Below are 19,318 nucleotides of genomic sequence, written 5' to 3'. Positions count from 1 at the left end.
CAGCTTTACAAATAAGGGACATCCTAGAACAGTAAGCGAGGGAGTGAAAGGTAGGGCAGGAGTGAGAAAGGTTATCAGGTCTACTCAGGAGGAGCCTATCAGAAAGACAGAGACTTCTGTAGAATACAGACTTGAAGATATACTGGCTCATCTTAGAAGTACTGTGCCAACCCATTTCCATTTGAACATCCTCTTTACTCAATAGTGGGTTTGTTTGTGTGTATGCAAACAATTGTGATGAAAATGAAGAAAGGCAAAAAGGCAAATTTACCAATATGTGTGTGGATAGATTTATGAAATGGTGCTGGTGGGTTGATAGTTCTGGATAGACAGAGGCTAGTGTATGGATATGGCACTGGGGCTCATTACAGTTACTGTCTCTAACTGTGAGGAATAATCTAAACATGAACTATGACTGTTTGGTGTAAATATTTATGTCTTGTAGTTACCACAATATGATGCATAAAGCACAAGACAAGGAGGCGGACACTGATGGCGAGTGTGGTGTTCTCTGGTAGAAAGTCTAGATGATTCCTGGAACAGGATCTGGGTGACCATATGAGGAGCTATATTTTGTTAGGTGCTAGGCCAGACATTCTGATCAGATTTGTTATTTTAGTCATAATGAACTGGCTAAGCTGTACTTGTTTCATTAGTTAATAGTAAATTTGACCTTTTCCTCTTCCTCTGGAAACCTAGTCATGATAATATCCACATCTCACCAACTTAGAAACAGCACACCACCCCTCATGGACTCCTTTTTTTCATCAGATAGTTTCTCCTCTTTCTATTTGTCTTTCCAGTTCAACATTGTGCGCTTCAGAATCATTGTGATCTCTGGAACATGTATGCACAATGGAAATGAATGGACACAACTTATATCTCCATGGAACAAACATTCAAAACGCTTACATTAGATACAAAAAAAGATATGTATATATTGATGTGTGGCAGCTAAGTGAGAAAACTAGTTAACAGCTATTAACAAATAAAAATAAGCAATTTATTACACATTATTTTCTAGACATTTTGACTAATCTATTTTTATTCAGAACATAGATAATATTTCTCTAGAGGATTACAAAAAACGGTCACAGCAATTAATCTCTATTCCTACATACCATGTCAACCCCTCCCCCCTCCCAAAAATAAAACAAAATATTTGTTACCCTCAATATGTACACAAAGTGCAAGGAGGCACTTCAATATCATGCTTTTAAGATAGTGGTGCAAAAGAAATATCATCATTTTTAACTTCATGCTCCTACAACAGTGAGTTTGAACATAATAGTGTTCCAACACAAAATCCCTATGGTGACACACTGGTCTGCATCCTCTCCTTATTGGAGGACAAATTCCTGAACGTCACAAGGTCAAAGGTCAGGCCCTAGCCCTAGTGCCATCAGGGGTTTTAGTGCTGTGCTCAGCATCCCCCTCATTGCATGTGTGGTGACCTTCCAGGTTTAATTGTGTGCGTGTGTGCATGCAGTGTCGGATGTGTGTATGTGTTGTGTGCGACTGTGCATGTATGCGAGTGTGCATACGTGTGTGGGCATGTGTGTGTGTGAGGGCATGGGTGTGTGTGTGTGTGTGTATCTGTGCATTGTGTCTGTGTGTGATGGCAGTGTCCATGCAGCTCTTACAGCAGAACACCATTGTGTGCTGTGGCGTAGAGAAGCACCCTTTGTTATACAAGCTCAAAAGCAACGTGGCATTGATATTCTGACTGAGAAAGTGTTTCAGGTAACTAAATGACTGTGTGCTGCACTATGAATGCTTGTTAAGTTTTCTACTGTTACTTTAATCGGCATTGTTATAACGGTCAAACTGACTGCACAGTTTGGAGTTAACATCTTCAAAGCAAGGTTGTCATTGAACAAAATAAACAAAACTAGACCACAGGGCAGAACACGACACAGATAAAGAAATGAAATCCAGACCTGCAGAACGCCTCACCTGCACAAAACGTCTCTCATACAATCACATACATGCATTAAAGATTAGCAACCAATGATCTAACTTCATGTGGGTTTCTCTTTTTAGCCAGTTTGGTTCCATTAGGGGGATAGAATTCTCCTACCTGATTGTTGCCATTTTTGTAGTGGCCATTTTCAGGCACCAAGATGACTGCTATACATTAGTAACAATATGAGACCAATGATACACACAGCTGCAGCATGCAGGGTCTCTGGGAACAGTCGTCATCGTCTGTGGTAATAGGTTGTTTACTCACAAAGGAGACCCCACTCTTGGGGTGGATAAAAATAGTTGGGATGTAAATACTGCCAACTGGCCACTGGTTGTGCAGTGAGTTATCAACCTGTTGAAACTTGCGGTCGTATTACTTTTTTCCACTTCTGTGGTTGTTCTGTGGCATCTTTGATAACATATGTGTGTTTGTACTTTCAGGCACTAAGGGAAGCCAAGAAAATTGGAGTCACTGGAATGCTAAAGTTGGAAAAATTGGAACATTTCTGTGTGCTAAAAAATAATCCCTTAATTAAAGTAGCTTACTTAGGAATAGTTGTAAAGGGAAACTTTGTCTCTGTCATATAGGTGCAATATATACAAAAAAAATGTCTCTTTAAAAAATATCAAGGTGTTAAACAGTCGATGTGTTCAAAGTCAAAGCTTTCATATTTAAGTTGTGCTATATAAAGGCAAGTGTCAATATCCTATTTTCATTCATGAGCAGGTAAACATGTTGAGGGCTTGGTGAAAGTGTATCTTTCCCTGGCAAGGAGTTAAGGTTACAGCCTGAGTATAGTTTCCCTTTATTGGGTTCTTCGAATTACAAATGTCAAATGTGAAAAGAGACCAGTGTCAAAAAGGGATAAAAAAGTATCTATAACTCCTCAAAGCTGCAATTGTGCTATTTGTACTTCTCAGTATTACATGTTTTCAGTTTTAGAAAAACTTGATTTGTGCTTTACTTGTCATATTAATCATGGTTCTAGATATCTTCCTAGATCCTTCACAATTTACACTTGATTCTCATTATTTTTAGCCTCAGATAATCAAATTGATAGCTTCAGTGGAAGGGAGAGGCGTCTGATAAATACCTCCTACACTTCAGTACTTGGACTAATTTATATGAAAAACATCCCTGAACTGAAGCTATTGATATATTGGTATCTGGGGACAAATGTACTTTTATGTTTGAGGCATTGCAGTAATTGCGTGAAGAGATCTTTATGCACCTCTTGGTATATAATTTGCAGGAGTTGAAATGAGTAATGAGACACCTTCTTCACTTGGAGTTAGCTACAAATAGATTGTGTACAGAGTAAGAAACCCAAGACGATATAAATGACCATCAATAAGTCATGGAGGTGTTTCAAAGGCTTCTGGCTTGATTGATTATATGCCTGTTTGGTCCCTATTGGTAACTGGGGAGATATGTCATGTTCTCACCCCCAACCTATCCACACATACACACACAGCCACACACCCAAATCACACAGATACAGTATATAATCTCACACTAGAAGCTAGAAGCAACATTTAAGAAGTCCCTTTCCCTTACAGTAGAAAAAGAATGTATTACAATAAAAAAGGGAAGGAGAGGTTCCATGTTTCGTATGTGTTTTGTGCTTTTTGAATTCCAGAGAACATTTGCTTGTGGAGTAAGGCTCAGGCTGCAGACCTTGCCCTTATATGTATGTGTCTCTGTATTCTACAGTATCACCACCCTAATTCCTCCTGGGGATTGTGGGTAATATCAGGTAATAAAGACACTAAGATAGGTCACATGGGCTCTGTCAGGTATAGGTCAAAGGTAAACTTGTGAGGATAAGGGGCCATGGCTCAACAAATGCCTACTGTGGTATCATTGGTAATAGTAATGACGTGTGTAATAATATAAAGTTTGATACAGGCATTCCTTCAGTCTAGCATGACTCACACTCTTATCTTCAACACATTGTCTGTTGTTAGACTGCCAAATTGCCAGTACCAAACTCACAGCTACCATCACATTCTGGAGGACTGTTGTTCCATTGTTACTCCCCCAAACTCTGACCCTGCTTTGAATGCAGTACTCTTATAGATGCAGGATGCATATATTTCTAGGAATAATGTATGTTGTGCAAATGTTTGCTATGAAGCACACATTAGTGCTCTAACAGCTAAAACATACCTTTGTTATCGTCTCACCGATAAGTGAATAAGTATTAGTCCTCTTAGTCAGTCAGATAGATGGTTAGAAACACTGTAGGAACTAATACAAACATTTTAAAAAAGAAATAAAATTACATTTAAAAAAAGACAATTAGTAGTTTTGTTCGCATGACTCTTTTTTCCACCAGATAGGAAAGCATGTGGAACTGGGGATCTGTGTGCTGGCTTTATTCACGTTTCTGGGGTTCCTCCTCAACAAGCATGCACTCCGCCATGGTCGCCGCAGCGGTAGAGCCATTAGTGGTCGAGGTTACCTGAAAGCAATCACCATGGACATCTAAACAGCAGGTTTACACATCTACGTAAACAGGCACAGTGCATGCTTCATGACCTGGACTGAATACTTTGGAGCAAAGACAGCAAAAGAACTGTAGAACTACTCTGATCATTTGGTTTGCATTTGGTTGCACATACATTTTACACTTAAAGCCTTTTACTTTCAAATTGTACTTTTCCAATTGTTTTAAGTGTCAAAATATCAACGAAAGACTATCATAATGAAACAATTGGTTCTGTGCTCCAATGATATGAATGATCACAATATAAAAGATAGGTGTATACTGAAGGTATCAGGAAGACCTGGACAATCACTGAGGATCATGCTGATGGAATCACGGTGGTCTGTCTTAACAACGAGCACCAGACCTTTTTACTGACCTGAGAACAATCAACATATAATCACAAATTTAACATGCAGTGAAATACAGAGGATCTTAATTTGACCCTGCTTCTCACAGCAGGAAAATAATGATTCAACCGCAGGAAATTTGAATGATTATGCAGATTATAATGAATAGACATTTTTGTAGGGGTTGATACATTCAGGGGTTGGAATTGATTTTGGGAACAGAACCGAAAACCGAATAAATAAATAAATAAATAATAATAACTGAGGAAAAGAATCAGAACCGGGAACTAAAGTTCTCTGTTCCGGAACAGGACCATTATTTTAAAAGCATGGGAACCGGTTAATAATGTTCTTTTACATTCCGGGGCAAATTTTTTTAGTCCCACAAAAAATGCAATAAGGCGCCTATGCAAAGCCCTCAGTCTGTCACTTAGAAACTTATTCCAGTGTCTTCCTGCCAGCTGAAAATCTTTGCCAGTGTGTGTGCGCGTGTAGGCTACCTACCCCTCCCCCTCCGAAGCTTAAGCTGCTCTAGCCTACTGACGTTACAAGCATGATTAAGAAATTAGGGAGAGATTTTTAATTAGAGAAGAATGAGAAGAACAACTTTTTCCATGCTGTAATTTTTTTTACCCCAATTTAATGATATCTGATTGATAGTTACAGTCTTGTCCCATTGCTAAAACTCCCATATGGACTCGGGAGAGGCGAATGTCGAGAGCAATGTGTCCTCCGAAACACGACCCTGACTAGCCACACTGCTTCTTGACACACTGCTTGCTTAACCCAAAAGCTAGCTGCACCAATGTGTCGGACCAAACACCATACAGCTGGCAACCAAAGTCAGCATGCATGCGCCGCCACAAGGAGTCACTAGAGCATGATGAGACAAGGACACCCCGACTGGTCAAACCCTCACCTAAGCCGGAAGACGCTGGGCCACTTGTGCGCCACCTCATGGGTCTCCCATTCGCGGCAGACTGTGACACAGCCTGGGATCGAACCCGGGTCTGTAGTGCAGACTCCGATGCAGTGCCTTAGACCGTTGCGCAACCTGGAAACTTTTCCATGCTAGTTAAAGATAATATAGTTATCATTCTTCACATTGGATTTATTAACTAAGTGTTTTTAATTCTGGTGCTGCTCTGCACACACAAGCTTGTTAGCTAGCTAGCTCTGATCCAACGTTAAGCCAACTCTCGGAAGTTCAAAGACATTCAAAGTTCCTCCATAGAAGCCACTCCACCGTAGGTATAATTCTACGGGCCTAATTTAGATAATGCATGTCATAACAAGATGCCCAGCACTTCAAGCTAAGCCTCCCCCTCCACCCTTTATCGCTCTCTCCCCAACCGCAAAATTCCAGTTGCATCTCACGCCCTACACTTGTCATCGAGCATGTAAACAAGTCTATTGCAAGCTGATCTATTTGCACTGATTGGTGAAGTAATTTAATGTAGAGCTAACGTTAAAAAAAATACAGGTTTAAAAAGTAACAGAAAGGAACGCTATAAACCGGTACTTTATTTGGGTTTGAACTGGTTCAGAACTTTATTTTGCAGGTTGTAAGAGTGGAACGGAACGAAACAAATAATGGTTCTGTTCATAACTAAATGATTGGAAAATTATTTTGGTTCCAACCCCTGGAAACATTTATCAAATCCAGTCTGAAATTTTAAAGTTGAAATTACCAACGTTTTAAACCTTGCCTACTCTACAATTTGTGTTTCCTGCTGTGCAGGAAAATGCTTTGCGAAAACAGAGTGATTAAATTAAAGTAGAAGATCGGTATATAAAATGTTATAAATACAAAAACAGATACAAATAAAACAAGGTACAAAATACTACAAAATGAGTGCAATGTTATGTTTTAGTCTGTACAAGTTATTTTGCAAGGCGTTCTACAATGGTTTGCGTCTTTGGATAAATGTTAGAAAAGTTATTTGAGTTAGTTTATGTACACCCAACACATACAAGAAAATAAAGAGAGAAAACATTGGAAGCAAACAGCCTTTGTACCATGCTTCGCTAGCTTAATGGATGGATACAAAATTGTCAGAATACAGTATGTTGTTGTGGTCAGACCATTGGAGGGCAAGGGCCTCCGTGTTGCTAAGCAACACCCTTGATCCTGTAATAAATGAATGGGTTCATCAGTAGGCCCTTTGAAAGCAGGGCCCGCTGCTCTACAAAATAAGCAGCCCAAATTCCTCCACATCATAGCAGCCAACGGCCTTGATCTATTCAAACAGTGGATTCAAAGTGTTACTGTTTCAGATTATGCGTGAGCTACATTGTATCTTCCAATTTCACAAGATGTCTCACAATGAGCAAGAATAGCTGTTTTGAAAATGCAAAAGCATCTCATCTCTAAAGACTGAGAATGACTCAGTCCCAGTCTGGAGGGTGCCAGGGTCAGTCATAAAATGCAGTGCTAATGAAGCACTGTATCACTCTCACTGCAATTATATGACATCCCTTTAAAAGTATACAGTTAGACAGAGGAATAACAGAGTACGAAGAGAATGCACATCTACAGTGTTTTCTCATAAACCCTATGAAGTCTAGTTTGATCACAAATTTATAAACGAAGCCTAGTAAGCAGCAGGAATAATCCAGCACAGCCTCTGAAGTAGCCCGGAGAAAGAGCTTAAACTACATAATTTGACAAGGGATGTGGGGAAAGAGATAATGGTGAAACCTGCATGCGCAGCTTAGATGGCTTTTCCTCTCTCTCAGATCCAACTCCAGCAGGTTGAAAGGGAGGGAATGAGGCCGGGTGGTGAGTGGGGGAGTTGGTGGCGGAAGGGGGGTGATGAGTGGGGGAGGTGGTGGCGGGAGGGGGCATTAGGGTAAGCCCACTGATTTGGATTTGCACATGTGAGAGATACTGTCTCATATTTGTGGGTGCATTTTTTCTGGTTTGCAATTATTTGGGTATTTACATATGCTGTTTGTGGTATTTACATAAACAGAAATATTTTCTGCAAGTTTAGAATGTATTCTTATAAATATTGCACAAAAGCTGATATTCCAAGCAAATTCACATGGAAATATATACACGTATTTTTTTGTATTTTTCTGTTTCTTCTTAAAACAACTGTGTATGTATTTACATTGGCATCATATACAAACATGCAAAATGAAAGAGAGAAAAGAAAAGGTGCAATGCAGCATGCAGCATGTTAGGCAGCTATATACCAGTCTCTATGTCTGCAAGCATGAATTGTACCTTGCACTCATCTACCACGACTGAATTGTGAGCGGCATATTGGACGCACTGGTTGGAGTTGTTTTCGTGGTGGTTTTTGAGGTCATCATAGTAGGACGAGGTCTTGTTCATCATCTCGATGTCATCTGACTTGCCATGTGTAGCGTCCAGCTCGTCCAGCTCAGCCTTGGACAGGTGGTACACGATGCCCGCGCCGTACGAGTCTCCCACCACGTTCACTGAGGTACGGAACCGGTCCCTGGAATAGGAAAAAAAGGAATGGGTGGGAATACACCAAAGTGTTGTGTGGAGATCAGAAAACGGGATGGATAGGGGTCCGAAAAAGGCAAGCCAGTTAAGAACAAATTCTTATTTTCAATGACGGCCTAGGGGCAGAACGACAGATTTTGACCTTGTCAGCTCGGGAATTCAATCTTGCAACCTTTCGGTTACTAGTCCAACGCTCTAATCACTAGGCTACCTGCCATCCCCACAATAAGCTCCTTGACTTTGAAAACATATGACTACATTAACTTGGTTCTGAATCACTAGCAATGCAGATCCACTCACAGGAGCCAGTCAACAGCAACCAGCAGGCTGATGTCCTGAGTTGGCAGGCCCACTGCAGTGAGGATCAGAAGCATAGTCACCAGTCCAGCACTGGGAATACTGGCCGCACCAACACTGGCCAGGGTAGCTGTCAGACTGCATGGGGAGAAAGATAGACAGGAGAGAAACCAGTTCATGGTTAAACTGCTCTACAGATTAAATTTAAAAGTCCAAAGGCCAAGGACTGTATCTATTAACCAAACTGCACTTGAGGCTAATGGGTACAGTTCCTTCATGAAGCACGTTCAGAGTGAGTTGGTGTGACTGTAATAATAATATGGGGATTCAGGATATTTTGGACTGGCATCCCTGAGGATGAGTACTCAATTCCTGCCTAATCCACAAACACATGACTATGTATGGTAACCATAAGTGTCTTTGAATAACAGTGTCCCCTTAATGTGATGTAATTTACGTCACTACTTACATTGATAAGGTAGGCAGTGAACTTCCCACCATGATCAGAAACTACAGTGCCTTCAGAAAGTATTCACAGCCACATTTTGTTATGTTACAGCCTGAATTTAAAATGGATTCAAATGTGATATCATGTCACTGGCCTACACACAATACTCCATAATGTCAAAGTAGAATTATGTTTTTAGAATTGTTATAAATTAACAAAAAATGAAATAAGTACTCAACCCCTTTGTTATGGCAAGCCTAAAAAAGTTCAGGAGTAGAAATGTGCTTAACAAGTCAAATCAAATCAAATCAAATGTTATTTGTCACATACACATGGTTAGCAGATGTTAATGCGAGTGTAGCGAAATGCTTGTGCTTCTAGTTCCGACAATGCAGTAATAACCAACAAGTAATCTAACCTAACAATTCCACAACTACTACCTTATACACACAAGTGTAAAGGGATAAGAATATGTACATAAAGATATATGAATGAGTGATGGTACAGAACAGCATAGGCAAGATGCAGTAGATGGTATAGTGTACAGTCTATACATATGAGATGAGTAATGTAGGGTATGTAAACATAAAGTGGCATAGTTTAAAGTGGCTAGTGATACATGTATTACATAAAGATGGCAAGATGCAGTGGATGATATACAGTACAGTATATACATATACATATGAGATGAGTAATGTAGGGTATGTAAACATTATATTAAGTGGCATTGTTTAAAGTGGCTAGTGATACATTTTTACACAATTTCCATCAATTCCCATTATTAAAGTGGCTGGAGTTGAGTCAGTATGTTGGCAGCGGCCACTAAATGTTAGTGGTGGCTGTTTAACAGTCTGATGGCCTTGAGATAGAAGCTGTTTTTCAGTCTCTCGGTCCCTGCTTTGATGCACCTGTACTGACCTCGCCTTCTGGATGATAGCGGGGTGAACAGGCAGTGGCTCGGGTGGTTGTTGTCCTTGATGATCTTTTTGGCCTTCCTGTGACATCGGGTGGTGTAGGTGTCCTGGAGGGCAGGTAGTGTGCCCCCGGTGATGCGTTGTGCAGACCTCACTACCCTCTGGAGAGCCTTACGGTTGTGGGCGGAGCAGTTGCCGTACCAGGCGGTGATACAGCCCGACAGGATGCTCTCGATTGTGCATCTGTAGAAGTTTGTGAGTGCTTTTGGTGACAAGCCGAATTTCTTCAGCCTCCTGAGGTTGAAGAGGCGCTGCTGCGCCTTCTTCACAACGCTGTCTGTGTGGGTGGACCAATTCAGTTTGTCCGTGATGTGTACACCGACGAACTTAAAACTTTCCACCTTCTCCACTACTGTCCCGTAGATGTGGATAGGGGGGTGCTCCCTCTGCTGTTTCCTGAAGTCCACAATCATCTCCTTTGTTTTGTTGACGTTGAGTGTGAGGTTATTTTCCTGACACCACACTCCGAGGGCCCTCACCTCCTCCCTGTAGGCCGTCTCGTCGTTGTTGGTAATCAAGCCTACCACTGTAGTGTCGTCCGCAAACTTGATGATTGAGTTGGAGGCGTGCATGGCCACGCAGTCGTGGGCGAACAGGGAGTACAGGAGAGGGCTCAGAACGCACCCTTGTGGGGCCCCAGTGTTGAGGATCAGCGGGGTGGAGATGTTGTTACCTACCCTCACCACCTGGGGGCGGCCCGTCAGGAAGTCCAGGACCCAGTTGCACAGGGCGGGGTCGAGACCCAGGGTCTCGAGCTTGATGACGAGTTTGGAGGGTACTATGGTGTTAAAAGTCAAATAATAAGTCACATGGATTCACTCTGTGTGCAATAATAGTGTTTAACATGATGACTACCTCATCTGTGTACCCCACACATACAATTATCTCTAAGGTCCCTCAGTCGAGCAGTGAATTTCAAACACAGATGCAACCACAAAGAACAGGGAGGTTTTCCAATGCCTCACAAAGAAAGGCACCTATTGGTAGATGGGTAAAAAAAAAAAAGCAGACACTGAATATCCCTTTGAGCATGTTGAAGTTATTAATTACACTTTGTTTGTTGTTTCAATACACCCAGTCACTACAAAGATACAGGCATCTTTCCTAACTCAGTTGCCGGAGAGGAAGGAAACCGCTCAGTGATTTCTCCATGAATGAATACAAATATTCCCAAATATGCATCCCGTTTGCAATAAGGCACTAAAGTAAAACTGAAAAAATGTGGCAAAGAAATTAACTTTATGTCCTAAATACAAGTGTTATGTTTGGGGAAAATCCAACACAATACATCACTGAGTAACACTCTTCATATTTTTAAGCATGGTCTTGGCTGCATCATGTTATGGGTATCCTTGTCATCGGCAAGGACTAGGGAGTTTTTTAGGATAAAAAGAAACAGAATAGAGCTAAGCACTGGCAAAATCGTGGAGGAAACCCTGGTTCAGTCTGCATTCCAACAGACACTGGGAGACAAATTCACCTTTTAGCAGGACAATAACCTAAAACATAAGGTCAAATATACACTGGAGTTGCTTACCAAGACGACATTGAATGTTCTTGGGTGGCATAGTTACCATTTTGACATATATTGGCTTGAAAAAAATCTATGTCAAGACTTGAAAATGGTTGGTTGTCTAGCAATGATCACCAACCAACTTGACAGAGTGAAGATTATTTTTTTATAATGTGCAAATATTGTACAATCCAGGTGTGCAAAGCTCTTAGAGACTTACAGAGAAAGACTTACAGAGAAAGACTCACAGCTGCAATCGCTACCAAAGGTGATTCTAACACGTATTGACACATGGGTGTGAATACTTATGTAAATGAGATATTTCTGGTTTTAATTTTCAATAAATTAGCAAAAATGTATTAAATCATGTTTTCACTTTGTCATTAATGGTTATTGTGTGTAGTTGGGTGAGAAAAATATATATTTAATCCATCTTAAATACAGGCTGTAACACAACAAAACGTGGAATAAGTCAAGGGGTATGAATACATTCTGAATGTTTTATGGCAGTCTTTACCTGACAGTGACGATCTGACCAGCATCCAGATAGATGTTGTTCATCTGGGCAATAAAGATGGCCGCCACGGCCTCATAGAGGGCGGTTCCGTCCATGTTGATGGTGGCTCCGACTGGGAGCACGAAACGGGTGACTCTCTTATCGATTCCCAAGTTCTCCTCCAGGCAACGGAAGGTGACAGGCAGTGTCCCAGCACTGACAGAGACAAACACAGCTACAGTATGAGAGAGTCACGGTGTTGCATTCATTATTCCACAATGTTCAGCCTGCGTATGTGATATGAAAGATATTACTCATTTTATAATATTTCTATGAAAAGTTACCTGTACATTTACAGTGACAGCAGTTAGATGTAAATAGTGTGAATATTTTGATGCGTCCAACGTTGTGGCCCTTACCTGGAGGCTGTCCCTAGGGCAGTGATCCAGGCCTGGAAGATGCCCATGAAGAAGGTGTAGGGGTTTTTCCTGACAATGGCAAAGTAGATGGCGGGCAGGAAGATGGCTCCGTGGATGATCAAGCCCACAATTACAGTCACCATGTACATCCCCAACTGCCTAGCAACCACCTCCAGGTCATCGATGGAGATGATCTTACCACAGATCAGGCAGCAGATACCGAAGGGAGAGTACCTAGGGGCAGAGGAGAGGTTTGACACCACAGGCGGCTAGTGGCACCATAATTGGGGAGGACGTGCTCACAGTAATGGCTAGAACGGAATAAATGGAATGGTATCAAACACATCAAACACATGGTTTCCATCTGTTTGATACCATTCCATTCACTCCATTCCAGACATTACTATGAGCCGTCCTTCCCTCAGCAGCCTCCTGTGTTTAACACTGTATACACGGAAGAGAAAGAGGTAAGTAACTAACTAGTTATTTTAAGTAACCTTCTAAGTCAACGTCTACAATATATACCGGATTACCAAACGCAATCATAAAAATACTCGTAAATTAGACACATGTTTCTATCAGAGGAGCCTGGTGGGAGGAGCTATAGGGGGACAGGCTCGTTTTATTGTCTGGAATGGAATAAATGGAACGGTAACAAACACATCAAACATGTTTGTCTCCGTTCTATTGATTCCATTCCAGCCATTACAATAAAAAATATATGTTTATTTGTCACATACACCAGATAGGTGCAATGAAATGTGTTGTTTTAGTAGCACGGCACCCCTGGAGCAAATGAGGGGATAAGTGCCTTACTCAAGAACACATCGACATATTTGTCACCTTGACGGCTCAGGTATTCGAATCAGCGATCTTTCAATTACTATCCCAACACTCAAACCGCTATGCTACCTGCCACCCAATGAACTACCTACCACCCAATGAGCCTATCCTCCTATAACTCCTCCCACCAGCCTCCTGGTTTTATGGCTACCGTAGGTCTATATAGAATGGGCTTGAAAGGCTTAAGATCTCTTACCACATGATCATGATGACCAGGTTCATAACAATCTCGTTGAGGATGTTGAAGAACTCCAGCATGAGCTTGGCCCTCTCTCCCATCTTCCCCATGCAAATGCCAAAGGCAATGAAGAAGCCAATCACACCTGCATCACACAGTCAGGATAGGGAATCACAGCTGGGAATGAGTAGAGTAAATGGGCTCACGGAGAGATATGAAGACAGAAGATGATAGTGAATGGGGAAGTTGTTTCTATGATGAATAAAAATCTGCTATAGTTAGTGAGACAGAATTAGCTGCACCCAGGGCTCACTTGAAGTGTGATATGACGTTATGCACTGGTTTATTCTCAGACAAATAAGTAATAATAGTAAAAACTATTTTAAAAGTGTTATATGCACAATTCCTTTCAGTTGGGCGGTTGTAGAAACAATTGCGGCCTGGTCCAAAAGAGAAGCCACCCTACCTAACACGTTCATGCCACTCTTAAACTGGAGGGACTTCTTGATGATGAACTCAGGTTCCTTGGTGGCGTTGGACAGGAGCCCCTCCAGGGTGGTGGTGGCATTGACGTCCTCCTCAATCACCTTCTCCACCTTCTTAGTGACTGTCTGGATCTGAGGTGGGACAAGAGAACACAGACAAGTCCTAAATATCTTACATCTCAACTCATCTTAACTTTTGGTAACAAGGGGCTAAGGATGTAAATACAAAAACATTTAAGTCATTGTGGTCTTCATAAGACTTGTTCTGGGGTTGCCTCATCCAGGCCATTGTTGTTAAAAACATTTGCTAAAAACTGACTCACCTGGTTAAATAAATGTGGGTGTTGTAGTCTATTTTACCTGTTGGAAACAGGCCTGCACCAGGTTCTCAGGAAATAGGTTCCTGATGAGGTCAAAGAAGGCATCCAGGCTGGACACATCGTCGTGTTTTTGGCCATCTCCCAGCTGCTCCTTCATCTTGGGGTCTCCAGGGTGGATGGCCAGCACCAGGATGACTCCCAGCACAGCAGCAATCACCGTGGTGGACATGTAGTAGACCATAGCCCTTGTTCCCAGGCGACCGCTAGACTTGGCATCTAGACCAGCCAGACCTACAGCCAAAACAAGCACTTCTAAACCTGGCATTTTTCCTCTTTCAGATCGAATATGTGTTGTTATAGCAGTATGGAATAAGTATAGGCCTATTAAGTTACTTTGAAGTGCTAAAAGTGAAAGATGATGATTGATACTAATAAATAATAAACTGAACAAACTGTATTTAAAAACAGTAGTCCTCTCTCCTGTATTGAACCCATGACTGTACCATACCATACCTGTGATTAAACTGGAGATGATGAGAGGCAGGATCAACATCTTCAGCATCCTCATCAGGATGTCTCCAGGGAAGGAAATCACCATGACAATGTCTGGGTGGATGGGAGAGGCATAACGAAGCAGCATCCCAGACACAGCCCCCAGAATCACACCTGGAGAATGAGAGGGGGGGAGGGTGTGAAAGAATGCTAATACATACAGAGGGAATCCCCTATGTCTGCAGCCAGAGGAATGAGAGAGACACCATACAAGGAGAGGGGAACCAATACTACATAGAGACCAGAGACAGAGAGCAGTGCAGAGGGAGAGAAAGCAGTAGTGAGGAGGTTGTGTGCCACAGTGTTCACGATACCCCTAGTGCAGGGAAGGCAAGAGGTCCCTAACTCAGAGGCCAAGGAGTTAAGAACAGGTGGGATTTGGAAGTGACCCAAGAGTGCTGTGTCTGGCTCCCTTGTGAGAAGGTCCGGGGTGATAAGGACTTTCTCCATTTAGAAAACATGTTGTAAAACTGTGCAGAGAGAGTTTGGCGATAATGAGAATAATTCCCAAATAAGACTTGTTTATTATATAAAGGCATCTATAGGAATATTAACAAACAATAACAATATTTTATTTCCATAGGTCTGCCTTAAATCGCTGCTTCTCGTTACGTATTAATTTATTAGTCTGGATCTGGTTATGAGAGGCTGTGGATTGCATGTGTAGGGGCCAATGGGTAGGTGTGGATGGGGGAGACAGAATTGAGTCCCAGTGTGAGAGAGGCTGATAGAGTCTGATAGAGGATTAAGAGCAGGTCTCTTTGAAGACAGAGGAGGAGTCAGAGCTTCAGACAGGGAGAGGTTCTCACAGTGCTTGGAGGAGCATCTCTATTCCCTCTGAATCAAGTTTTCTAGGAAACAGTCAGTTAGCATCAGGGTATGATAATATCACTCTCACTATACTCCAGTATATGGAGTAGGCCTATAAGCAAGGGGAGTCCTGAGGAAAATAATAACACACTCCTCTGATCCTACAATGGCCCTAACTTTATCACCATGTGCCCTCGACCCCACCAGACCTCCTTTGCTTCCCATGGTTCAACCTTGGAAAACATCCCTAACCCACTTCCCAAATCCAATCTACATGTATCCTAGATAGAAAACTAGCCCCTGGTCCCCCAACACCCCAACCTCTCAAGCCGTGTCCTTCCACCCCAACCCCCTCATCCCCCTGTGCCCCAGAGAGAGAGCTGAACTCTGAATGCTCCTGCCCCCCGCAGTCCCGTCTGCACACTGGCCCTGTGGTCAGTCTCTGTCCCTGTCCCCGGTTCTGTCTTTCTCTCTGTCCTGCTCAAGCCTGACAAGGCTAGGCCCAGACCCAACCCCTCCCCTCACCCCCCGTAGGCTGTACTTCCTCTGCTGCTAGATCCCTGCCAAAGATCACAGGCCCTGAGAGGGGCAATTCAAGCCTTTTAATCTCACAGATATCTGTCAGCTGTTTTACATTCACGCACAGCTTCAGAAACATAACCTCACCCTACTGATGCTGCACACCTGCTGGATGAGGAAGGCATTTGTTTTCCTGTGCATGGCGCATCCTACATCTCTAACCCCATCCCAACCCCTCAACCGAGCCCTTATGCAATTTCCATAATGGCAGATTATTGATGTCAATAAGGGAGCCGCTATGAAAGTGTTCTGCCAAATGGTCTGTTGTATATATTATGAATACACATGTGCGCACGCACAGACATACAGACAAACACACTCATTTATTTTCACACACGTGTTCATTTGAACACACATAAAACCACTGAATGCAAAAAAATCGCTGTGACCTGAAACAAAAAGGGGATTTTTAGCATCACTACCACTCTGCCCATCATTCCATTATAATAAATGACTATCATATCCTTCCCTGCTATGTCCTCACATTACACATGACTAGGGCCAGGAGTTGTTCCTGACCACATGACCTGAACTGCAGAAAAATCCATAATAGTCTATATCTATCTATGGCTCACTCTACTCAAAAGGGAAGGGAGGGTGCCAGGTGGTGGTGGTGAGGGGGTACCAGGTGGTACTGGGCTAGGGAAGATCAGGGCACCTGTCACCTGGCTTGCTGGGCCAGCACAGATGGCTGCTCCTCTCCTCTCCATTGCCCTGGCCACTAACATAACAGGACAGAGCACATCTGGCCAGAATACTGAACCGTGTCATCTGTCGGAAGTGCCTTTTGTGTAACCCACCCCATGCTTGTCTTTTTCTCTGCCTCAACGTTAAACCGTTGGTGTCTCAAGAGGTGTTTGAGACACATCATGGGCTCTGATATATCAAGTAAGAAATTCATCATTGTCATTATACAGTATATGGATAGGCAGACATGCAGGCAAACAAGAAGACGCAGACAGACACAAGAGAGAGAGAGAGAGAGAGAGAGAGAGAGAGAGAGAGAGAGAGAGAGAGAGAGAGAGAGAGAGAGAGAGAGAGAGAGAGAGAGAGAGAGAGACAGAGAGAGAGAGAGAGAGACAAAGAGAGAGAGACAAAGAGAGAGAGACAAAGAGAGAGAGACAAAGAGAGAGAGAGAGACAAAGAGAGTGAAAGAGAGATTGTGATTGTGTGCTTGGTAAAACAGCTGACAATGGTACTGACCGAGCACGGTGAGTGTGAGCAGCAGGTTCTTGAAGAGAGAAGAGAAGCAGCTGATACACTTGTTCCTGGGCCTGGCCTCTATGGGCTCCAGATGACTCTCATGCATCCTCACCTCCACTTGCTTAGGCATGATTCTGGCACTGTGTAAGAGAGAAAGACAGACAGAGACAGAGAGAGAGACAGACAGAGGGAGAAAGAGTTAGTTATTTTAATATGCATAACATGCGTCTGACATGCCCATGCAGTCACATGTTTGGAGAAGCTATAGATGTACATTATATGATTAGCACACGTGCCATTGCAACTGTCCTCATATTGTGAGGGTGAGGAAGGAGGCTGGATTAGATTGAGTCTCTAGAGTTAAATGTAAAATATGGGGCTGCAGGTAGCCTAGTGGTTAGAGTGTTGGGCCAGTAACCGAAAGGTTGCAAGATCAAATCCCTGAGCTGACAATGTAAAAATATGTTGTTCTGCCCCAGAACAAGGCAGTTAACCCACTGTTAAGAATTTGTTCTTAACTGACTTGCCTAGTTAAACAAACATATATACATCTCAACAATCCCCAAGTGCAACACAGCCTTTTAAAGCATCAGGAGACAATGTGAGATCATCTGAATGATCATGGGATAGTTGCTAAATACATAGAGGACATTAGAAGCTCAGGTCATGCAATAAGTGCTCTAGTATCTCCGTAGTGATGCTTGTTGCCTAGCAGGTTGTCATGACAAGGCTGCCCAGGGTTACTTCGACAGCCAACAGATGGAGGACGAATGGTGGAGGGGCTGTGAGCTGGTGATTAAAAAACTGAATTCCCTCAGAGGCAGGGAATTCAAAGTCTGTTTAATCAGAACAGATGGTGTCTTTTGGAGACTTAGATCGGTTGTTGACAGGGTCTTGTTATCTGAGGCAGCATTTTAAGTCAAGTCCCAGAGCTGTCAGATAAAGACAATATTTGTATTCACTTGGCAGTCCAGTCTATGGAGTATTTCAACTTTATTCCAACCCTTTTTTGACTGTAACCTTGAGGCAAATGTTAACTAAATGTTAACTACATTTTTTGTGCCATCACTACACACTTAGAAAAGAGGGTTCCCTTAACTGCTTAATCTGACTATCCCATTAGAGAGAGGATGAGAGAAGAATAGAGTAGGGATAAAGGCGAGAAAGAGAAACAGAGAGCGAGAGAGAGAGAGAGAGAAATAGGCTGGATTTTAGTGTCTGTAACTGTATACTGTAACTATTACTTGTACTTTGTAATTTGCTCTAATTTGTTATTCTGCTGAATCAGAGGGTTCTTATCTGTACGTTTTAGATCCCATCTTGCATTGGCAAGTACTATGACAGGAGAACTAATGTGAGTGTCATTCATAGTTAATCATATCAGAATAGCCATTGGGTACAGATGTCAATTCAACGTCAATTTAATGTTGGTTCAACATAACTTCCTTGAAATGACGTGGAAACAACGTTGATTCAACCAGTGTGTGCCCAGTGGGTAATCTCCTGCCTCCTTGACACCGCTCCCCACTCCCCCCTTGCCCTCGGTCTAAATGTAATGAAAAGAGAGGAAAAGGGAAAATTCTACTAAGAGCATTCATGCAGTAGCGCTCTCAAAATTACATTGTTAAATAAATGCCATTTTTATTACACTTCCTTCTAAATTAATATGACTTCTCCTCCAACAAACAAAAGCAATACTTTTTTTGTGACTAACTTTTTATTTTGTTCTGTCATTTAAAAATAACTATAATTACAGCCGTGATGATGACTAATGTGTGCCTGTGCATGGTGTTTACGTGTCCTTTCTGCATTTCACACGTATGAAATAGGAAATTAATAAGTGGAAGTGTTTGCTCCATCTGTGTGCCTGGGAGCAGGACAGCTGCTTTATCCTGTAGCCAAGCCTAAAACAC

The 19,318-nt window shown here is 42.3% G+C and overlaps 1 protein-coding gene across 1 annotated transcript; it reads right to left on the bottom strand.

Moving 5' to 3' along the window:
* Window positions 1–4,346: 4,346 nt before the first annotated feature.
* On the bottom strand, window positions 4,347–17,535 carry LOC120065907 (excitatory amino acid transporter 2-like). The gene is made up of 10 exons (XM_039016952.1): window positions 17,406–17,535; window positions 14,775–14,927; window positions 14,302–14,552; window positions 13,923–14,073; window positions 13,475–13,601; window positions 12,436–12,669; window positions 12,038–12,232; window positions 8,589–8,723; window positions 8,040–8,277; window positions 4,347–4,433 (listed from the first exon to the last, which is right to left on the bottom strand). The coding sequence occupies exons 1-10, from the start codon at window positions 17,533–17,535 to the stop codon at window positions 4,347–4,349; spliced, it is 1,701 nt and encodes a 566-aa protein (XP_038872880.1).
* Between the last annotated feature and the right edge of the window lie 1,783 nt (window positions 17,536–19,318).

Source organism: Salvelinus namaycush, chromosome 21 (assembly GCF_016432855.1).
Source record: "Salvelinus namaycush isolate Seneca chromosome 21, SaNama_1.0, whole genome shotgun sequence".
NCBI classification, from domain to species: Eukaryota; Metazoa; Chordata; class Actinopteri; order Salmoniformes; family Salmonidae; genus Salvelinus; species Salvelinus namaycush.
This window is presented reverse-complemented; position numbering and strand designations above follow the sequence as displayed.